General features: G+C 47.8%; 1 protein-coding gene across 4 annotated transcripts in view; it reads left to right on the top strand.

The window, feature by feature from the left end:
• Positions 1-22,964, top strand: part of TTC23 (tetratricopeptide repeat domain 23) — a 95,944-nt gene that overhangs the window by 67,546 nt on the left and 5,434 nt on the right. For all 4 annotated transcript variants that reach the window (XM_035024040.1, XM_035024042.1, XM_035024041.1 and 1 more), the window contains 2 exons: positions 8,056-8,183; positions 12,539-12,688. In XM_035024040.1, coding sequence (XP_034879931.1) covers positions 8,056-8,183; positions 12,539-12,688 — 278 coding nt within the window. The remainder of the gene's footprint in view (positions 1-8,055; positions 8,184-12,538; positions 12,689-22,964) is intronic.

Raw genomic sequence — 22,964 nt, forward strand, 5'->3', positions numbered from 1 at the left:
GGGACCCACGTTACAGGCATGGAGTCAGGGTGCCTTTGGAAGCAGGAATGAGCTGGGCCCTGCCCAGCCAGGAGCTGCAGTGGGAGTGGGCGGGCGCATTCCCACCGTCTTTCAGGGAGCCTGGGTTTTCTAGTCATCTCTCTGTGACCCCCTCACAGGCCAATGCCCCCCACAGTGGGAATGAGGGAAACCCACCCAGGCCTCTGCTGCCTCCAGCAAGGAGAAAGGAAAGGAGGGAATTTGGAACTTACCTTTGTCTGGCAACTAAGGGGAGCTAAGGGGAGACACCCCCACAACACACACACACACACACACAAACACACACACACACACTGGCTGGCTTTCCCCCAGGACGGCAGGACTGTGATCTGGACTTTAGTGACTTTGAGTGTAGTAATCCCAGCCAGATCCCCTGGGAGCAAATCTGCATGTTCCACCCAATGCCATGGAAATCCACAGGCATGGGGACCTCAGCTCGGCTCCCCTGTGCTTAAACCTGTCTGTGTAGAGTACAGATTTTTTTTTTTTTAAGAATCATTAATGAGAAAAATCTCCCATTTGGGGATTCTCCATAGCCTGCTCGATAAATGCCCATTGAAGGCATTGCCCTCTGACAAACAAAATGCCACTGGCCAAGAAGCTAGCATGTTTCAGGCTCCATGCTCAAGCGAATCCCTTTGCCCTGTGCCTTTCCTGCATTCCTTATGCAGACAAAACTGCCCTAGAAGTCACGAAGGACTGTGATTGCATAAGGACTTCCAATTCAGGCTCCTGGAATGTCACTAACCTGAGCCTGGCCCACTTCCCAGAGCGGCCATAGACAAACTTGGTATTAACAGCTCTCCCAACCCTGCTAAGTGTTCAGGCCATTGGCCTTGCGTTCATAACTCTTCTCCTAAAGGATATTAAAATGAAATGGGCGGAAGCCAAGTACATTTCAGGGTAAACCTTTGAGAGGCAGAGGCTGCCGAGCACACAGGCAGCCTTGTTTGGAAGTGGCTCCATTTACAGCCTGGGCTCTGTAGGGTCCAGACCCAGCAGGGTGGAAGGGGCCCTGGCAGAGCCTTGGGGGCCGGGGGTGGGATCCCTGGCTATAGGAGCCAGACTCATGAGCGTGGGTGCATTCCCAAGCTGTAATTCCCCATGCACAAAGATACATATTTCCCTGGCCCCCACTTATCCTAATCTCCCACATTTTGCACAGTAGACGTAAAATATAGAAGTACCTGAAGCTAGGCATTGCCTCTTGAGGGAGTCTCATGTTTTATATACCTCCATGATCCTCCTTTTTCTCAACTCTTCCTCCTGTGGCCTGCCTTCTCAGCCTGCCCCTCTGCTGGGGCCTGCCCCTCTGCTGGGTCCTACCCCACCCCCAGCCCACTCCCCGTCCACTGGGTTATCAATGCTCCTTGGGCCCTGTGTGTCCGACGGAGACACGAAGTCAGACAGGCTCTGGAACACGCACATGCCCAGCTCCAGTGGACTCCTGATGGTGGTAACCTGGCCATCTGGGAGCAGCCACAGTCGGGTGGCCTTCACCTGCCTGTGGCCCTCTTCAGCTGCCCCAGCTGGCTCCCTCACCCCACCTCCAGCCTGGGGAGCCTCTGGGTGGGGTTTGTGGTACAGCCCTGCTGGTGGAAATGAGTGTAAGCCATGGCTGGCCACACCTACCCACCTCTCTCCCTTCCTCTTCACTCTTCCCTCTCCATCTTCCTTCCTCCTCAGCCTTCCCAAACCCCCTCGAGCCCCGAGTGCTCTGAGAGACCTTTCCTCAGCTCCTAGGCAAGGCCCATTTCTTGCTACAAAATGCCCAGCCAGCCTGAGCCTGGCCTGCCTCTGAGCTCCGCAAGCAGATGTCAGCATCCACGCCTGCTCTGTGCTCTAGAGGCCAGGTGAGGAAGGGGAAGCTGCAGAGAGCAAGTTGGGTGAGGCCAGAGAAGAACCCTTACCCTGTCTCCCACCATCTTTAGTAGGGCCCAGTCTCGGAAACTTCTGGAAGGTACCTTACTGCGCATCCCATCTAAAGGACTGAGGGCCAGGGCGTGTCCGGGGTCACTCTGCAAGGTAGAGGCAAAGCAAGGCTTAGACAGAGGCCAGGCACAGACTACTTAGCCCACTCCAGAACTGGAGAGTGAGTGACACTGTCCCAGAAGTCCAGGGAGCCCATAGCATGGACAGGTGGGGGCTGCAGGGTCGGCCGCTCTTGGGGCCAGCAGAGGATTAGAAGGGGTGGCCTCTTCCTCTCTCCAAGTCTGTGCTGTTGGTCTCTCTTCACGAAGGGACAACCTGGGGCAAACTGAAACCTCATCAAGCCTAGCTTACAAACTGCCTTTCATCTTTGTGTCTGAGAACAAAGTCTGTGGCTTCACTCCTCTGCTAGGGAAGATGAAGTACATGCCCTCTGTGATGTCCCGTTTTTCACTCTTCTACTGGCTAATAATTTGTGTTCAGAACTTCTCAGAAAAACCTATGTTATTTATACCCTGACTTGGCTTCAAAAAGGGTTTTTAGGGCAGCTTCTGGAAAACATATATACTTTACTAAGACAGGTAACAGGGGCTGGAGGCTGCTGGATACCTGACCACCCCTGGGTGGCCACTAGTGGGTGGGACTGTGAGTGGTGGGGAGGTAGGCATGGGGTCAGCTTCCTGGTGGCAGGGATGTTGGAGGCAGGCAGATCCCCACGGTGACCGAGCCCCTTACTGGGCCTGTGGGTTCCTGGCACTGTGCGGGCACTTCATATATGCTCTCCCACTCAAGCCTCACCCAGCCTACCGCCATCTTGGTCGCCTCACGCTACTGATGCAAACCTGCCCCCCAGAGATGGCCTCGGACTTCCTGGGATCACACAGCTAGTGAGCAGCAGGTGTGCCTCTCCCAGAAGCCGTGTCCAGGGCCTGTGAAAGTGTTCTTCCCAAAGAGGGTCTCCGTGTGGACCACCAAAGGCCTTGAGGTGAGGACAGAGCCTGACCTGGGCTTCCTAAGTCCTCACCCCCCTCAGCGCCCCCACTCCCACCAGGGCTGGTAGGTGGCCTTGGGGCAGCTGCCTGTGCAGGGCCTGTAGCAGCCCCCAACAGGGTCTAAATGGGTCCAGTCTGTTTGTTTGCTGGGTGACGGAGGTCCTCTGGGGTTAATGTCAGGCTAAATTCCCTGCGGTCCTTAGTGCTTTTGCTGTGAGTACATACTACAGACTCTTTCCCAAGACTGTTAACAAAAGATAATCGTCACATTGTACACGTAGGCCTCCCTCTTAATGAAAGCTGCCCTCACTGTTCAGCTCTTGCCTTAGGACTTTGGGCCTCAGGAAAATGAGCCCAGAGTTACTGGAATTTGTTTTAATTAAAAGCCTCTTAACCTCCAGCGTGTCAATGTGTAACCCCGCATTCCTCTTGCTCTTTGAACGAAGCCTGTTTTTGTTTTTGTTGTTGCTGTTGTTTTTGCCTGTATATGAACATAGAACCAAACAGAGTCCGGCAGGGCCTCCAGGAGACATTAAGCCCCCCTGCCCACTGGGCCACACTTGGCCCTCGCGCTCACTCACAGACAGCCTCAGCACTGTGTTGCAGTGGAAACGGGAGGGGACCCATGGCCTTGGGACACCTGTGCCACCGGGGCTCAGATTCACAAGCTAAGTCATGCTTCTGTGCTTTAGAAAATGACCTCATCTTCTGCCAAGGCCACAGGCATCAGGTTGCAGATGATTCTAGAAGCGGTTTTCAAAGTTGGGGGTGGCCATTGTGAGCTCACTGAAACGGCTGGCTCTGTGTGACCCCACACCCGGCTTCAGGGCACCAGGTCCGTGCTGGGGCGTGGCATCTCCTCACCCTGCTTGACCTTCCATCTCTCTGGAAATCATTTGTCCCCCATGGACCTCCAGGGGGGTGCCCACCCCCAGAAGAACAAACTGCTCATCAGGGAGTCACTCCTTAGCTGTAGTAACAGGACAGATTTGCTCTCCCCGTGAAGACAGATCATGTGGCTCCCAGTTCAGAAACCTGATTTGGGGGTTAGGTGAGGGAAGTACATCAGGGTCTTACAGTAAAGGAGTTTTCCTGTATCCCAGGTAAAGATAAAAGTAGTTTCAAATTTAGAGACAGGGAAGGCACCCACAGTGGATGCCCAGTACCTTCCTCGGTTCCCAGACTCAAGGCTCTTCTGAGCTACAAGGGCCCTGACAGGATGCCTGACATGTGGCCAACTTACATGGGCCAACAACCATCAGAGAACCCCTCCCCACCCTCACCCCATCTGACCAGCGACCTTGCAGGCAGCACCTTCAGAGGGCAGACTCAGGGGCAGGGCCCATCTCCGACGTCCACCACCACCCCTGGTTTGCGTTCACTTCAGTAACCCTGCTGCCTTTGTTTCAGTAATAAATCCCTTCCTCCCTTCCCCTCCCTTCCTTCTTCCCTCACTCTCACTCGCTCTTCCAGAAATCCATGTGTGCTAACAAGCATCCTCTTTGGAAAGTATGAATAGGCCTCCCTGCGTTAGAGGTTGAGCCATTTATGCACTGGATTGAGTTAGGCCAAGCAGCTCCCTCTCTCCTAGCATCTTTGTGAGATCAGCTACGCTAAGGGAAAGGAGTAGGTGCCACTCGGGTCTAGGGGACCTGCAGCTGGTCAGCATGTGACTGCTGGGGGAAGGGATACCAAGAGGTAGCAGGACATGGGGCTAGAAGGGGATCGAGTGCAGCTGTGTCCTCCTGTGTCTGAGAGACCAGCTCCTTACTCAGGAAGGCGAGGGAAATGCTTCCCATCCCTTTTGCCTCCTCCTCTATCTGAGTAGGGCACCACTTCTGCCAAAGCCCAGGGTCTGGAAACTCGGTCCCTGCTCGTCCAGCCCCAGTTCCTTCCTACACGCTTGACATCTGCCAGTCTTTATGGTAAGGGCTCATCTCAGGGGAACAAGGCTGAGACTCATGAAAGATCTCTAGTCTTAAAGAAGGGCTCAGTTGCATTCTTTGGTTAATTCCCAATTAGACAGAAAATTAAAATAGCAAGAGTACTCCACTCCTGAATATCCTTGTTAATTTTTAGACCTGGAATGTTCATCTCTGTAATGCTTTTAAAATCAACAAAATAAATGCCACATCATCCCCACGTTTGCTGTCATGGGATTATCAAAGTAGCCAAAATTGATACTTAGTTTGCACATTAAATCTGTAATGCTTTCTCCCGTGAGTCCGCTACAAGTAAAGACATTTTCTACTTGGCAGAATTTTCTCCTACCACGAGAAAATTCTGAGTAAATAGCCTAGAAGTCCACCTGCTGGTCTAGCAGTGAACAGACCCCCACTGAAAGAAAGGAGCAGGGGACTCCCATTCAATCAACTTCTGTCTTGCTACAAACTCGGGGGGCAGTGGGCACTGAGACCTCTCCAGAAGACTTCACCTCACAGCAGAATTCCTGCTTCTTTCCGGCAACGGCCTAGGTTCCAAGCAAAGTAAATCTTGCAGAGAAATGAAACTTACTTGTTCTCAGACCTAACTTTTCTCTTGATTGACTAGACTCGATAGACACACTGTTCAGGTGTCTCCTTTCTAAAACAGGTCACATGGAGTATACTTGAATCATTTCTTGAGACCCAGCATGCTCAGGGTGAATTTCAGATGCTCTCAAAACTCTCGAGGTGTGCCTGAGGTCTTCTGTGCCTTTTGACCACTCTTCTTTTCATAGTGCTTCCGTCCTGTTAGTGTCTCAATGTCCACCTCTGCTTCCTGTGTCCCTCCTGGTCAGCCTTGCATGGGCGAGAGAGGTCCATAACCACGATCCTCAAAGCTGTCCCTGAATTCAAATGATAACCATTTATTGAGCACAGATTAGGTGTTAGGCATGTCCTCAGTTGTTTATATGCATGAACCCATTTACTCCTGACAACAACCCTATAAAGAAGGCGCTAGTGTTATGTTCCCCCTTTTCAGATGAGGGCTTTGAGATCTAGTCCTTACACAGCTAGAACTAGGCAGCAGAGCCAGAGCCCGAACCTGGGCAATCTCCCGAGTGCAGCCTCAGGAACAACCACCCTCTCTGCATAGGCTGACCCAATTTCTGTTCCTCTGTGACTTCTGGAATGCTGTTTTCATATGGGCCTCTTTGGAAGCACCTGGCACTCACATCACAGTATGAGAAAAATGAATTCAAGGGGTGATTCTTTGGAAAAGGTATTAAAATAGAGAAAATACTAGCTGGTCTAATCAAGAAAATAGCAAGGATGCACAAATACAAAATTGGAGGTGATAAAGGGGAAATAAGCCAATGCAGAGGAAATGAAAGAAGCAGAAGATTATGTTTTATCTTTTTGCTCATATGTATTTGCGCTACATGATACACGTGAGACTTCCAAGGGGAAATGCACTGTATGCAGCCACGGTCATTCATTTTTGTGTTACCATTCATTTATGGAAGCTTTTGTGCCTCAACAGCAGAGTTGAATAGCTGAGACAGAGCCCATGTGCCCTCCAAAGCCTAAAATATTTACCATCTGGTCCTTCGCAGAAGAACTTTGCTGATCCCTATGCTGGAGCCCTGTGATTTCTCCAGTTTCAGACTCCTTCCTAGTTAATTTCTCGGTTCAGAATTTCCAAACCAAGTAGTTGTTGTAGATTCAGACTTCACATGTGTGCCTGCCCCATATATGGTGTCCCCGTTTTAGATGCTATTTTTCTAGCCATGGATGGCCTCTGGTGGGACAACCATGGGGCCTCACCTCAGACCAATACAATTGCTTTTATCTCCATTGTAGGGATTCCTGACTGTTAGTTTTCTTCTGCTGCATAACCAATGATGATTGCTTAAACCTGTTTATTAACTTGGTTCTGTAGGTCAGAAGTCTAGCCCTGTAAGGCTGGCTTAAATCGAGCTCAGGCTGAAATCAAGCTGTCAGCCTAAAAGCAAACCATTGGCCAGCTACATTCTCTTCTGGAGCATGGAGTCCTTTTCCCAATTCGTTCCCATTATTAGCAGAATTCACTTCCTTTTGGTTGTAGGACTGAAATCCCCATTTGTTTGCTGGCTATTGGCCAGGGACCTCTCTCGGCATCTACGGGCCACTCTTGGGTCCCTACACCATGGTTCCTTCCATCTCACCAATGGAGAACCTCCTTGTCAAATCCCTCTTATGCTTTGAATCTCTCTGGCTGCCTTTTTTGCTACCGACTGGAGAAAACTCGGCTTTTAAAGGGCTCAGGTGAATTGGTTAAGCCCAAGGGATAATCTCACTTTCTTAAATTCAACCATGTCATATCACAAAACCTCATCACAGGAGTAATATCTCATCATATCGGCAAATTCCACCCATCATCACAGGGGAGGGATTAGACAAAGGTGAGGGGCATATGGTGCCATCCTAGAACGCTGCCTACGACACTGGCTTGTTGTTCTATTCCATCTTCTTACCACACCCAGTCCTCAGGCCTCATCTCTAGTCCCCATCCTTATAGAATATACCTGTTTTCTAATACCCTCATGGACCATGCTCCGGCTTCTAGTTCCTTCTTCATTTTCTATACCTAAGGTTTTCCTTTTCTTGCTTTCAAGGTTGGCATACCTTTAAAAATATGTCCATTATATTATGACCAGTATGTTTATGTGTTTGGAATGGTCGGGTTTCTTCCTTCAGTGGCATGTCAGCCATATTTTCCCAAATTTTAATGTTGTAAAACTAGGTTCTAAGATAACAGAGTCCATTAAAGTAAGTGGATCCTTGAAGCTATACCCTCAGTGGGCAGCAACCAGAGTTATAGGAAGAATTAATGGTTAATCAACCTGAAAACGTTACCAGTGTGTTCAGGTCTGGGGAATATTTTCCCCGTTTGCATTAGCTTTGCTTACCGTATTGCTGGGAGAGCTAAAATGTATGAAAACCAAGGAAAGGAAATTGTCGTTTCCCTCTGAGACCTAAATCTTTTCTGAAAAACAGGCACATTAACTAGGTCCTCTTGTCTAAATACTCACTATTTTCAAATAGTTCACCACCGCTAAAAGCATATTTATCCTGTTTCCATTTCAACTCTGCAAGCGATCTTCAAATGTTGTTTTGATGCTTTTCTTCAGATGTGGCCGAGAAGTATTTTCAAGAGAGCATGGCTAATCTTAAGGATGCTGAAGGGACGGGAAAAGCCAAATTTCTTTCAATTCAAGATGATTATTGCCATTTTCTACAAGTCACTGGACAAAAAGAGGTAAGTGAGTTTGGCCCAGAGTTGACTGTTTACATGAGTTAATATCCGAAGTGCTACTCCTTCACCCTGCAAGCATCCATTAAGCCTCAGGCATGTACCAGGCTCCCATAGGGATAGGGATAAATAAACCCAGGTGGCCTCTCTTAGGCAGCTCCCAGATACTCAGTCTTGGGAAATGAAAACTCTTTATAAGAATGTAGATGACATGGCCCCCCACTGCCCACAAGGGATTCTAAAGGGCTAGAAACCTTGAAAACCCAGTGGGCAAACCCTGCTTCTCACAGCCTGTGGTTCTGGCTAGGATAGAGGGTGGCAGTTAACGGGCCTGATTCCTCTCTCCTTATTTTGGGTTAGGGAAGGAATTTACATATCTAATGAGAGCTACACAGCACAGAAATTACAGCTCAAGGTCCATTGAACCAGACAAGCATGCTTTTCTTACGGTTTGTAAAAATGGAACAAGACCCAGAGTTTACATTCACTGGCAATTAAACCCTTGGGAACTTATTCCATGCAAAGCCTAACAGTTACCAGAAAGCCACTTGCTGTGGCTTAATTTATATAGATTTTTTTTTTCAACTTTAACCTATCAAGGCAAATCCTTGAGATGAAAAGCTTGTATTTCCTCTGCTGTTCTGTAGACCTCCCCTACAGCTTTGCCCTAGCCCTTAACCCCTCACCCTTCTCTCAATTGATATGAGCTTAAGGAACGTGAGTTTTTAATCTAGATGCACCCATGTTCATCAGGCCAAAGTAGGACTGCAGTAACCATAACAAATGGAGTTTCCATATTTTTTTGGATCACCCAACTAAGTAGAGAGGGGCCTTCCAGGGGCCTCAGCTTCTAGAATATCTGGAGAAGTTCTATGGAGAGCGCTCAGGTCAGAAGTCTGGAGGGGGAGAAGAGGAGTCTGCCCACATCATGCCTTACACCTTCCAGCTCAGCAGTCACTTTTACCTCCAGAATGTACTGGTTATCATGTCCACCTCTGCTAGTCATCACCTCCTGCCTGGACCACTCGAACAGACTCTGGTCCTCCAGCTGCCTTTTCCACTCTTGCCTTTTCCTCATCCATTCTGAATAAGGAAGTGATGGTGATCTTTTCAAAATGCAGATCTGGTCAGTGAACCCCCATTTTCAAATTACTCCAATGGCTTCTCAGTGCCCTTAAAATAAATCAGAATCCTGTATGTCTCACAATACCTTCAACGCAATCTGGATTCTGCTGACATTTCCGGTCTTATTTTCCCCCCCTCCCTCAATCTGTTCTGGCCGCATTGGCCTTTTCTAATCCTCACTTTCAGGAAGTGTCAGCTTTCATTTCCTGCTCTTGGAAGGCTCTTCCTCACTGATCACCTGGCGAATGCAGAACCATCTTTGAGGACTCATCAGCTTGCCTAATTCCTTTCCCCAGTCTTCATTAGATTCTTCCCATTATTGTATAGAATCCTTTTTGACATAATAATAGGATAAGGGGCGCTTGGGTGGCACAGTGGCTTGAGCATCCAACTCTTGGTTCGGGTCATGTCATGATCTTGGGGTCACGAGTTCGAGCCCCAGGTTGGGCTCCATGCTGGGCGCAGAGTCTGCTTGGGACTCTCTCTCCCTCTCCTTCTACCCCTCCCACACATGCACTCGCTCGCTCTCTCTCTCTCTCAGATAAATAATTTAAAAAAATATGATAAGCACGGTATAGGACTAACGTAACAGTATAATAAGAATAGTAAGTTATGTGTGGATGTGTACCATCTCTCCCCTGACTGGACCGAATTCCGTGAGAGCAGGGACCCTCTTGCTCCCGGTGGGGAGCCATGAGCAGATGGGTGGGTGGATGCTTGGCTGTGGGTTGCCTGACTGCTCTGGCTACCACAGGGCATCCGCCCTCTCCCCCGTTTTTGTCTGGCTTCCTGCCCTGGTATCTGTCACTGATGCCACACTTCACCTCCCTTGCCTTAGTCACCCAAATCAGTGGTATTGAACTAGAGATATACCTTGCTCCCCTTTACCTCCCTCAGAGATTTTAGCAAACTGGCTCTTTTCGTTCTGTCCCCTGCCAGCCCTTCTGGTGCCCTGGTAAGAATAGAAAAAGCTGCCTCTTCCTCAGGTGGATGCCCCTCGTGCCAGAGCACATTGCTTGCAGAGCGGCACACAGGCTGGATTTCAGCTGTCCTCGCTCTCCTGTCCTTGTGCATGACACAACCCACCCAACCAGACGTGGCAGCCTTGCACAGTGCTCACCCTGGCTGCAGCCCTCTCCCTGTGGGTTCTTGCAGGTGGCCAACAAGGCTGGGCCCGAGGACAGTCCCAGGCATGAGCACGGCTCTGTGCTCAGACCACCCCAGATGCGGTCATTGCCCCTACATGGGCTAGAGCCCTGTGCTAGCAGGAAGGTGATCTTTGGGAAGGACAATGACTTTTAAGGTAAAATGTAAGTGAAGGTCACTCTGCCACAGATTAAGACACTTGTGTGGGGCTTCTCTTCTAGTTTTCTGTTCAAGAACCTTCTCCAGCTTCTTATTTCCCATCCAAACTCCCAAGCCTGGCATGAAGGCCCTCCACCAACCACCAGCCCTGCCTGCAACTCCTGCCTCATCTCCCCCCTGCTCCCCTTCCTACTCTCTGTGCTGCAGTCAGATGAGCCCACTGGCTGGCCCTGCCCTTCTCCCACCTCACCCCTGGGCTCCCAGGTTCCCACGCACCCTCTCCTTAGCCCACCCGGGTCCTATTTTTCCTTCATTCCTGTCCGTTACGTTGTTCTGCTTCTCACAGACTGACGCCATCTCTGTTTCCACCCATGTGACATCTCTTCCATTGCCATCTCCACCTGCCATTCAAATTCATGCACATCTCTCTCTAGTTTCCCCCACCAGGCTAGAAATGGCATTGAAAGCCTCATTTAGCAAAAAGAGTCGGCTCTTCTTTCCATCATCGGCTCCTCAAAACCTGACGACCAGTTTCCATGGAGAAGTTGCCAAGCCCAGCACCTGCACCTTGCCAAATCCTTGCTCACAGATGCTGGGGGTTGGGCTTCAGTATCAGGCAGGTTCCCCATGCACCAAGGTGGGTCACACACTTCACAATTTACAGTTTCTCTGCTCCTAGGGTGTTTCATCTTTCCACAAAGAAATTGTTTCTGCCTTATCAATGCCTTCGCTGTTCCACACCCCACACCCCACCCCTAGCACTTAACTCATATTATTGCCCATAAACTGAGTAAAGCTTTGTCAGCTCCTTCTGCCCGTGGAGCGCTTATCAGGATGCCTTCAGGACTGTTTGGTGGGGGAAGCCCTTTAACGGGTTCCAGCCTTTTTTGGCTCTCAAATTCAGCATTTGTATTCCATTGCCATAATCATGCTTTCATGAAAGTACAAGGCCATGGAAGAATTTCAGAAGAAATGTGGGGGATGGACAGGCAGGACTTTCCCTCTGTACGTCTTGGGGTCTGACTGAAGAGATTAATGTCAGAAGATCCTGGTTTCTGACCAACTCATGTTTTTTACTCCACATTGGTGTAAATAAATCCGATAAACCACACAAAATGTCAAATATATTTAATTTTCTTTTGCCATGTTAGAATGTTTGCTTTTGGTTTCCTAAACTATTTCTTATGAGAAATAGAAACGCCTGGAATATATTCTGGATGTTTTGAAAGTACATAAATTGCCAGGAAACTCTAATTTTCACTTACGTAAGAACGTCACTGTGCGCAGAAGGAAAAAGAGCCTGCAACTGAAAAGGATTAAAATTATGGGCCAGATTCAGATCCTAGGTCAAACACTGGGGAACTGTCTGATCCTGAGTGAGTTTCCGACTGCTCTGTGCCTCAGTTTCCTCCTCTGGACAGTGAGGATTAACATTGTACTTATCTAAAGGAGACAGAATTAAATGAGCTCAGGCAGGTACACTGTTCAGCGCAGTTCTTGGCACCTAAAGGATGCGATACATGTTAGCTTCTGTTCTTACTACTCAGCTAAAATGAATTCCTGTAATACCTGAGGTGGCTTCGTTCTCCAGGTGTCCTTCATGCATTCTGTCTCCATGGTTAACACCTCCCTGCCCCCGTATATGCTATTTCCCGTGTCCTGTTTAAAGAGAAAAGTAGGCTCAGTTCATGAGACACTACCCAAACCCAATCCCTGAAAAGTGAAAATACACATCAGTTACATCATTTTCTTTTTTGAGAGAGAGAGAGAGTGCGTGTGCGCATGTCGGGGAAGGGGCAGAGGGAGAGAACATCCAAGCCGAATCCAAGAGTGGGACGCTTAACCGACTGAGCCACCCAGCCTTAAGGGGCGTTGATCTTTACCAGCCTTTGAAGTTTCTAACCAAACTTTAACCTTTGTTCCTTTCACAGAGAGCATCCTCAATCCTGAGAGAGTCCCTGGAAGCCAAAGTGGCCATGTTTGGTGATCTCAGTCCCGAGGTGGCGGAGACCTACCGGCTGTTGGGTGGGGCCGACCTGGCTCAGGGGAACCACAGTGGGGCCCACAAGAAACTGAAGAAGGTAAAGCTGGAGCCAATACTAACGTGGAGAAAACTCTCCCCACAGGGCGCTTTCTCTCCCTCCACCATGCTGTTTTTAAATGAAACTTTATCAGTAAGTTACTAACTTTATAAGTAAGATGACGTCACTTTTGCACTCAAGCTAAGCCAACACTTTTTGGAAGAACGATATAGTCATCCTATTATACACATATGTTGTTAAATGAATTATCAATGATTTTTTACCATGCAGATATTTTCAAGTTTTTGCCTAGGGCAGTTTATCCATCTTTTATTTTATTGTACTCTTTTTTGTACAGTTTATGGAGGAATTCTTGAATTCTTGTGTGTGTTCTTCTGGTATTTATATGTTTGTTTCTTTAAAATCTGGGGTTTGTTTGTGTGGAAGGTGTGAGGTAAGGATCTAATGTTATCTTTTTTTCAAATGGCTACCTAGTTGCCCAGTACCGTTTCATTAAAGAGCCCATCTGTGCTCCAGTGATCTGAGAGAACACTTTCATCATGTACTACACTTCTATATATACTTGAGTGGATTTCTGGATTTCTGTTCTCTTCCATTTGTCTTTTTGTTTATTCAAATTCCAGTGCCTCATTGTCTTAATTATAGAGATTTCATAGCATGATTTAATAGCTGGTAGAACTCGACTCCCCTCATGGTTTTTTATCTCCCTAGGGTATCAGGTTTTCTAGACATTTTTGCATATTTATTTTTCCACATGAATTTTAGTATCAACTTGTCTAGCTCCATAAGAAGTTTGGTGGTATTTTTTGGAGGATCACGTTATTTATAAACTTCTGGAAGACTGACATCTTTATGATGTACAGTCATTCTCCCCAAGAACAAGGGATGTCTTTGTATTTGTTCATGTCTACTTATGTATCATTCAGGCACATTTTAAAGTGTTTCCTAGATAAGTTCTGCACATTTCTTATTAGGCAGATTTCTAAGCATTTCCTCTTCCTTAATGCTGTTATAATGGAGTTTTATCTAGTCTTATACCTTTTGACTGTATATGTGTGTGTGTGTGTGTGCAAACTGTTGGTTTCTCTCTGTTATTTTTTTGTTTTGCTAGCTTAATTCTTTTCTTCTTTGAGTTAATTTTTTTTTTAAAGATTTATTTATTTATTTGAGAGAGAGAGAGCATGAGAGGGGGAGAGTCAGAGGGAGAAGCAGACCCCCCGCTGAGCAGGGAGCCCGATGTGGGACTCGATCCCAGGACTCCAGGATCATGACCTGAGCTGAAGGCAGTCGCTTAACCAACTGAGCCACCCAGGCGCCCTCTTTGAGTTAATTTGAGCATTAGTTCTTTCAGGTTTTTCAGGTGTACTATTACATCATCTGCAAATAATTTTACTTTCTGTTTTCCAGTTCTTATGACTCTAATTGATTTCTCTTGTCTAATTGCACTGACTCTTACCTCTAGTACAATAATAAGTAAGGGTAGAGATAATAGGCATCCTTTTCTTGTTTTGATCCTAGTGGGAATGCCTGTAGTGATTCTTCATATAGTAGATGCTGGCTTTGGACTAAGGTTTATATATTTTATCATGATAAGGAAATATCCATCAATTTCTATTTTCATGAGTGTTTTTTATTAGAAATAAGTGCTGGATTTTATTAAAGAGTTTTTCAGCATCAATGGAAATAAATAATCATATGATTATTGTTAGATCACTTAATATGGTATATTTTATTATAATATTGAACCAACCTTGCATTCCTGAAATAAATCCCCTTAGTCATATTGAACTATTTTCTCAATACAATGTTGATTCTGTTTGCTAACATTTATTTTAGGATTTTTTGCACCAGTATTGGTAAGTGGTATTTGTTTAAGTAACAATGTTATATTTGCTTCATAAAAATAATTTGGAAGTTTACCTTTATTTTCTATCCCTGAAGGAATTTATGCAGCACTAAAACTATCTAGCCTTTGAAGGTTTGTACCCCCTGTGAAACTCTTTAGGTCTGGTGCTAATTTGAATGGTGGGAAATTTCTTGACAATCTTCTCTATTTCTCTATAAAAAATTGCTCTGTTGAAGCTTTCTATCTCTGATGAGGTCATTTTAGTAAACTGTATTTATCTATTTCACTATCATTTTTAGATTGATTTGCAAAGTAATCCCATGAATTTTTAAAATTTCCACTTTTTTCATAGTTATCTTCCCATTGTAATTTCTTCATTTTATATTTGGATTTCCTCACCTTTTTCATTGACTCAGTTAGTTAGTGGTTTGTCTATTTTGTCAATTTTTCAAACTCCATAGGTCAATAGCCTTCCTATTCTGTTTCACTAATTTCTGATTTTATCTTTATTATTTCTTTTTTCATGACTTATTTTGTTTTACTTTGTTGGAGTTTTTCCTTTTTGAATTGGGAATTGAATTCATTTGTTTTCATTTTTACTGAGACAGTATTTTAGGCTGTGACTTTTCCTTTTCTTACTGCTTTAGATGCATCTCATAAATTTTATCATGTTGTGTTTTCATTACATGAATTAGTTTTAAAATGGGGAAAACCTGGGAACCTCTAAGTAACATAACTGACCAAACCAAAAGAAATTAACTTTAGTTCTGAGTGGGCTGCCCTATGCGTTGAGCCTTCTTCTCTTTTTACGATTTTTCTGAATCTGTGGCAGAAGGCATCAGGTTTGGTAACATGGGTGGTGCCTAGTTTTTTTTTTTATTATTCTTATGTTAATCCCCATACATTACATCATTAGTTTTAGATGAAGTGTTCCATGATTCATTGTTTGTGCATAACACCCAGTGCTCCATGCAGAATGTGCCCTCCTCAATACCCACCACCAGGCTAACCCATCCTCCCACCCCCCTCCCCTCTATAACCCTCAGTTTGTTTTTCAGAGTCCATCGTCTCTCATGGTTCGTCTACCCCTCCGATTTCCCCTGCTTCATTCTTCCCCTCCCGCTACCTTCTTCTTCTTCTTCTTCTTTTTTTTTTTTCTTAACATATATTGCATTATTTGTTTCAGAGGTACAGATCTGAGATTCAACAGTCTTGCACAATTCACAGCGCTTACCAGAGCACACACCCTCCCCAGTGTCTATCACCCAGTCACCCCATCCCTCCCACCCCACCCCTCTTGGTGCCTAGTTTTTAACAAGATGATACATGTATCTATTATCACATAATCAACGGTAGTTATCGGTCACCTTCTGTGCATCAGTAGCTGTGCTCTGCAGACCTGGGGAAAAACAATGATCAAGACAAATATGCTTCTTGTCTCCATGAGACTTTCCAGCCTAACCCAGAAGATATGTTAAACTAATCATTTCAAATAATTTAAGCATTATACCTGTGCCAAAGATATGATTGAGGGAAGACGGAGGAGGGAAGCTAAGGTGGCAGTTGCCCTGGGTTTCTCCATCCTTCACTTCTGAGCTCATACTTATTGACTGATTGTTATACCCCTGGCACTGTGTTGAACGATTTACATATACTATTTAAGCCCTATAGCAACCCAAAGAGTCAGATACCTCTACTGTTTTTTACAAAGAGGAAAACTGAGGCTAAAAGTCTAAGTGTCTCAGCATTGATTGCAAGGTCAGGAGTTGTTGGAGTGGGGCTTTGGCACCAAGGAGTATGGGCTATGCGATCTATCCTGCACTTCACCCAGTTCACATCTCGGGCTTCTCAGCAAGATTTTGTTTGAACGAGGGCTTCCTATCCTTAAAAAACATTTGGAAACCGGTGACACAGTGGGGAGAATGCCAAGATCAGGATAAGAAGGAGTTTTTGGATTACCGCTGACAGAAAACAGTCAAACTAGCTCAGGTATAAAGGGGTATCTATTGTTTTGTGGTTTCCAGGGAAGGGCCAACAGGCAGATGCTTAGCAGAGCAGGATGCAGCTGAGCCTGAGGAGAATGTTCCAAGGCTATCTCTGCCCTGGACTCCTGCCTGCTTATCTCTCCACATCCTCCTCCTCCTCTGTCATGGCAATCACTCCCTTCAAGATGGAGATCATGGCTGCCAGCCCTCCAGAGTTTTACTTCCTACTCTTGTGCCATTTCTCAGTCATAGCTTGAAAGATCCTAGGGAAAGGGCTATAGATCTGGCTTGAATCAAGTGCTCACCCTGGATCAGTCAGCTGAGGCCAGGGGTGTGGTAGGATGTAAGAACATGGTGCCCTCAAGGGTGCCCTCAGCCCCCCGCTGTCCCCGGTGGGGGGACGGGGCGGGCACCACGACCGCCCAGCGTGGAGATAGTGCAGTAAATACGGTCCCATAGTCAGAACACCTGGGACAGGGTCCCTAGAGCCCCTCCCTGGTTTTGAAGCCTTTGCAGTGAGCCCAGTAGGCATCCAGTAGCTTCCTCCCTGAGAATATTCCAGAACAGTGAGGGAGTTGCAGACTGTAAACCCCCAACTGTGGTATTGTGTGCTAAGTTCTCCCGGTCCACACTGGGCTCTATGGGAGGGAAGGGGCTTAGGGAAGGTGCCCATAGATAAGTAGTCCTGAAAAAGAGTGTAGCCTTTTAGCAGAGATAGGAATTCCCAGGTTGTAAAAGGGGCGGGAGAAGAGGTTCAGGGGTGAGAGAGTGAAGCCTCTTTAAGAAGCAAAAACTTCTTCTGTCGGGAAATCGTCCGGGAAAGACATGGGGGCAGGTCTCTGCAGCCATGTTTGTAGGTTAAGGGCCTGAGACTTGATCCTTTAAGCAGGGGTCCCAAACAATGGCCAGTTCACTGCCTGTGTTTATTTCATTACAGTTAAGGATATAAGCCAAGGTAAGAATGGTTTTCACAGATAGTCATAAAACCTGTCATCATTGACTGGAGTATAGGGAACATAAACCGAGCCCCCACTGAGTGAAATCTTACCTGCACCAAAAAAGAAACCCATTCTTCTCCTGAGTAAAACTAGATTACAAAAACACCTACTCGTAATTTCATTGATAAAACAAACTCGAGGAAGTTTGCTCTCCCTCTTGTTATGTATGTGCTATACAGTAAGCCTCAATGTTTGTCTCTATATTTAGAGACAGTATTTACCGTGTGGCCCTTTGCAGAAAAAGTTTTCTGAATGTTGCTCTAAGCAGCTGGGCGCCGTGAAGGGAATTTTAAGCAAGGCACCACAGGTCTATATTTGTACTTTGGATTAAAAAAAAAAAGAAACACAGTAAGGACAGTGTTGAGAATGGACTGGAATGGGCCAAGAATCAAGGCAAGAGGCTTGAGAAAGATGAGAAATCTCTGTGAAATGGTGGTACCAGCAACACCCAGACTTTCTTCCCCCCACATCATCCCAGGGGTAGAATGAGGGGAGGGAAGTGAGGCTGCTTTATAGAGAGTGACAGGATCCAGTGGGGCCCAGGGGGCCACAGAGCACCAGAAGGAGAGGACAGAGCTTTCCTGGCCGAGACACTGCCTGCCCTTGGGAGCCTCCACTGCGATTCCTCTTCCGAGGGTTCAGCCTAGCCACTCAACTCTGGGCCGGGGAGGGACCCCAGGAATGGGGGAAGCTGGCAAATGTTAGCAGATGCCCAAGAAACTTGAGCAGGGGCCACGTGAACCTTCATGAGGGCCCCGCTGTCCCCGGTGGGGTGGGGCGGGTACCACGATCCATCACAGGCTTAGAGCCAGGCTGGCTGCAGCCCAGGGTGGCTCGTACGTCATTCCTAATCCTCACAGCCCAGCAGGTCAGACCTTAGTAGCCCTGTCCTACTGGCAAGGGGCCTGAGGCGCCTGGAAACAAGTAAGTTGTATATGGGCAGGTTCCTCTTAAGTAAGGTTCACCAAGCATGGGATGTTAAAGCCCTGCATGAGGGTGACCTTCTGAATCTGACTCTGGGGCAGGAGTTCCTGGGCCCAAGGATCTGCATTTTAACTTCTGGAGGAAGGTTGAGATCACTGCTCTGGGCCCCATACCCACCCACAGGGCTTAAAATCAGCTCAGCCTCGAGAAACTGTCAAGTTTCATCACTCCCAAAGACTGCCATGGAAGTTAGTGACATTTTTTCCCTTTAGTTTGGCCTCATTAACCATCAGTCCCAAACACCATGGCTTTGACATTTTAAAGCTATCAGGCCATTTGCCAGAATGTGGGAAGAAAGGGTTGAAACTTGTATGTCCGTCAGTCATGCGTGCTGTCGTCCACGTGGTCCCCACTGCCACTCCTCCGCGTGTGCCCATCTGAGGACAGGGCTGGCCACACTGTGAACGCTGGGGCACGCACACAAGACCTAAAACACATCCTGCACATCTGTCTGCTGCTGAGCCCGACTTTCTCAGTCGCCATACTTAGCACCGGGCTCCGCGGAGCCAGCAGCAGCTTTCTAAAGTAAAGCTACAGGCAGAGTGTTTCTCTCCTTTTTATCATAACAACAGTTCTGTCCCCCAAGTTTTCGACTGTGGAACAGGAATCCAGTGAACACGGGCTTTTCCAGATGTGCCCTCCTGTGCTGAATGGCCTGGGCATGGTCCCGGGCGCACAAAAAAAACAGGAAGGCACGAGAAACAAAGCAGACCATGGGATTAAATTACTGAGAGGAAAACAATTATTATTGATCTGTTTTTCAAAGGCATCTGCCTCCAGGGCACAATGGGAGAAATCTGCTGGCTCCAGATGGAAATTTCCACAGCAAAAGTTCCGTATGCTTTTGCAACATAGAGACCTGGTTTGATTCTAGGATGGGCGTCACTGCCAACATTTTCATCCAGGGGAAAGGCTGCAAAAAAGGGTTCCTAAAGACTGTTTCCCAGAGCAGTAGCCTCTTGGGACTCATCCTGGACCCAGTGACAGGATGAAGTTGGGGTGGCCTCCCCCCTTCATCTGGCCTCCCTAGTGAGTACTGTCCTCATCAGGGTTATTCCACTGCCTGACTGCTTCACAGCTTCCAACATTAAACATTTCCATAAAAGAATAACATGATGTTCTGTGAGTGACCTCTCTCCAAGAAATTCAAAACCCACTATGATGAATCAGTTGAAGAAAGGCAGAGGAAAATGGTTTTTATTCATAGATTGTAGATGAGATTGTAGATGTAGACCCTGGAAGGGTCTCATGTGATCATGGATCAAGACCCTAGACCAGCCGTTCCTCCAGCCGGCCAAGCACCCAGAGCCTTCTGGTTGACAGCTGTCTTTTATACATAATTCATGCACTGTCATTCTGTCAGTGGACCACTGAGTTTTACTTTCCCTTTAGCCTATGTGGTGTTTTCCTGGTTGCCCTGGATACCAGGAAATCCAGAGCAAGTTTGGAGTCCCCACACAGCCCCATGTTAGCCCACACTGTTTTCAGGTGTGGTCTTATTTATTGTCCTTGATCCTGATTTTCCTAATGGTCATTGACTAAACCCATTGCTGGGCTGCAGCAGGTCCCCTCCAGTCCTTTTTGGAAAGAGGAAGGTCATGCCATAAATTTCACATAAAAAAAATCCTGTTCTTGGGTTGAGAAGCACGCTTGAAGACGTTCCAGGTGATCCATCGGTTGATACAGGATAACCGTGGGAGCGGATGGTTAAGGGATCAAGGTCATCTAGCATTGACCTTCTGTGGAAAAGGTGGAGCCTCCCTTGCCTGCTGTAGGCTAGGTGGGAATGAGAAGTCCAGCCCTGCTGGCCATAGGCATCACCAGCTGCCAGGAAGAGGCCCCATGGGCACGTGGGTTTATGGGCACGTGGCCAGCGACGGAGGGAAAGGCAAAATCTCCTGCATAAATTCAGTGTGATCTTACACAAGTGGAAAGAGTGATGGTCAGGAATGGCTGGTGTGAGGGGCGCCCGGGTGGCCCAGTCGGTGAAGCGTCTGCCTTCGGCTCAGGTCATGATCCTGGAGTCCCGGGATCGAGCCCCGCATCGGGCTCCCTGCTCAGCAAGGAGCCTGCCTCTCCCTCTGCCTGCCGCTCCCCCGGCTTGTGCTCGCTCGCTCTCTCTCTGACAAATAAATAAATACAATCTTTTAAAAAAAATAATTAAAAAAAGGAATGGCTGGTGTGACCACGCCGGCTCAGGAAGGACTCGGGCAAGACAGCTGAGCTCCATATCAGAAGGGAAACCGGCCACGAAAAGGCAGCCCAAAGGGCTTAGCTTGAAGAGGGTCCAAATCTCTTGCTCTGTCTGGCTCCGAAATGGGCAAGTCTGGCTTCTATACAGAAAGCTGGCTGCTTTGACCGACATGTGGGTACGCAGCCGGATTCCCCGCAATAGCAAGTCCCGCTGAGGCATTTGTCGTCTAAATGTTTGTGTTGCAGTTGTCCTGGAGAAAGATGATGGTAGCTTGCTCCAAGACAATGGCCAGGGGATGGAGCAAAGTCATGGGGGGAGTCGAGGGATGTTGATAAGGATGTAGAAGCCACGGCACATGGCAGCTCGGAGGTGAGGAGTGAGGGAGACAAGGGTGCCAAGCAGACTTTCTAGGCTGGCACTCAGACACTCAGGGAGAGCTTTGCAGATGGGGTCCGCTCTCAGCAGCTGCGTGAGTGGCAGTCCCTGGGCCCCCCTTTCTTCCTCATCTCCCATGTCCCTTGTCCTGGGGCCCCTGGTCCCACCTTATCTGTCCTTCTGTCAAGGGAGGCTGCCTACCCACCTGTGAAGCAGGTGGGGCTCAGAATTAGTGGGTTTCCAGGTAAGGGAGCTGCAGGGCTCTGTGTGTGCACATGAGAAAAAGAGAGAGAGAGAGAGGGAGAGACAGAGAAGGGGAATCAGAGTATGCTTCCTCAAACACTTTCCAGTCCTCCTGCCTGGGACCCCACCACCACCTTCCCCCCATCCTGCAAGCCTCAACTCACATGTCACCTCACAAAGGCCTTCAGCCTGCCCCTGTCTGCTCTGCCACTGAGGTGGACACAGGGGGGCATATTGCGGGGGCTCTGCAAACATCTCCACAGGAACGGGTGGGTATGGAGGAAGATGTGGGCCCAGTGAGGGCAAGGCTGGTTCCTGCGCAGGGCTCGGGCGTGCCCCTGTTTCTGCAGGAAAATGTGAGCTGATGAATTGTGTTTCAGTTTGTCCTTTCAATTCTCCCAAGGTCATCATTTGAGTAAATCACCTCTGCCTGCCTGGTAAAGATTCGTAAAGGAAAGCCTACTGGTGTTCTTCTAACCCTTGAAGACATTTCGCACTCCCTCGTATTTTGGGTTCTGGTACCTTTTTTTCTTAAGACCAGCCTTGAGGACTGACGTGAAAACCGAGGCACAGTTCATGAGCTTCTGGGTGATTCTCTGCCCTGGGCATACTGTTGCAGCAGATAACGTGTACAAAGGAGTAGTGATTTCAGATCTTGAGCATTAGAGGCTTTCTTTACAAATGCACCTTTCTCTGGCTTTGTTCTTCATTTCATATAAAGACAAAATACAAGTGATAGCATGACAGGCTTGGCATGGACCCTCACCGGGCGTGGCAAAGTCTGTCAGTTTTCCATTATTGAGCCACGCGGCCTTGCAGCTGGCTCTTCAGCTCTTCCATTAGTAAGGAGGATGTGTCCCCTCAGCACTTCCATTGTCTGACATTCCTTGATGGGAAGGATGCGGCAATTCTAGGACTTAAGGCTGGACGTTGATGGCGGAAGGGAGGGCTGAGGCACCCGCAGTCCAGCTCTGCAGAGGCGCTGCTATGAAAATAAATGAATGGCCTTGAGTCCTGACTGCAGAAGGTGAGGGATTCCTGCCCAAACCAGAAGATACGCTTCTTTGTGAGTTTGGGTATTTAGCTGTTGTGGTTTCCTAAAGCCAGAGTGACTGAGTCAGCTAACCTCCATGCCAGAGCTGCCCCCACCGAGCCACCCCTCCAACCACACTGGGAAGGCGTGAGCTCTGGGGCACAGAGGTAGACCAGAGCTAGGAAGACACCAACTGATGGCTCCTGTCTCAGCTGCTTTGTCTCCGGGGCCCCTTAGGAACCTAGCTCTCCAAACTCAGTCATGTCAAAAATAATTTTTTTAATTCCACATTAGATGCTTCAGGTTGTGTCTTAACGACCCCGGCAGCCATGAAGGACTGCTACGAGGAGGAGCACCTAGCCAACAGCACTCTTGCAACCACTGACCTTGCCTCGATTTGGGGGGCGGAAGTTTGTAATGCTCTACCCACGGCGAAGCTCCCCTACTGGAGGTTTTGGTAGCTGATGGATCCCTGGAGCCCCGTGGTCCAGCCATGTCTTCAGGCTCCATATATGAATTTCCTCAGATGACCTCCTTGTCCACTTGTGTCCTTATTCATTCATCTAGCAAATATGGCACACACTCAGCTGCCAGGGACCGGGCAGGGCCCTGGGGCACAAAGACAAGCAACACAAACGTGGTCCCTCTGGGGACAGC

Source organism: Mirounga leonina, unplaced genomic scaffold, assembly GCF_011800145.1.
Source record: "Mirounga leonina isolate KUSES-001 unplaced genomic scaffold, KU_Mleo_1.0 Mir_178, whole genome shotgun sequence".
Classification (NCBI taxonomy): domain Eukaryota; kingdom Metazoa; phylum Chordata; class Mammalia; order Carnivora; family Phocidae; genus Mirounga; species Mirounga leonina.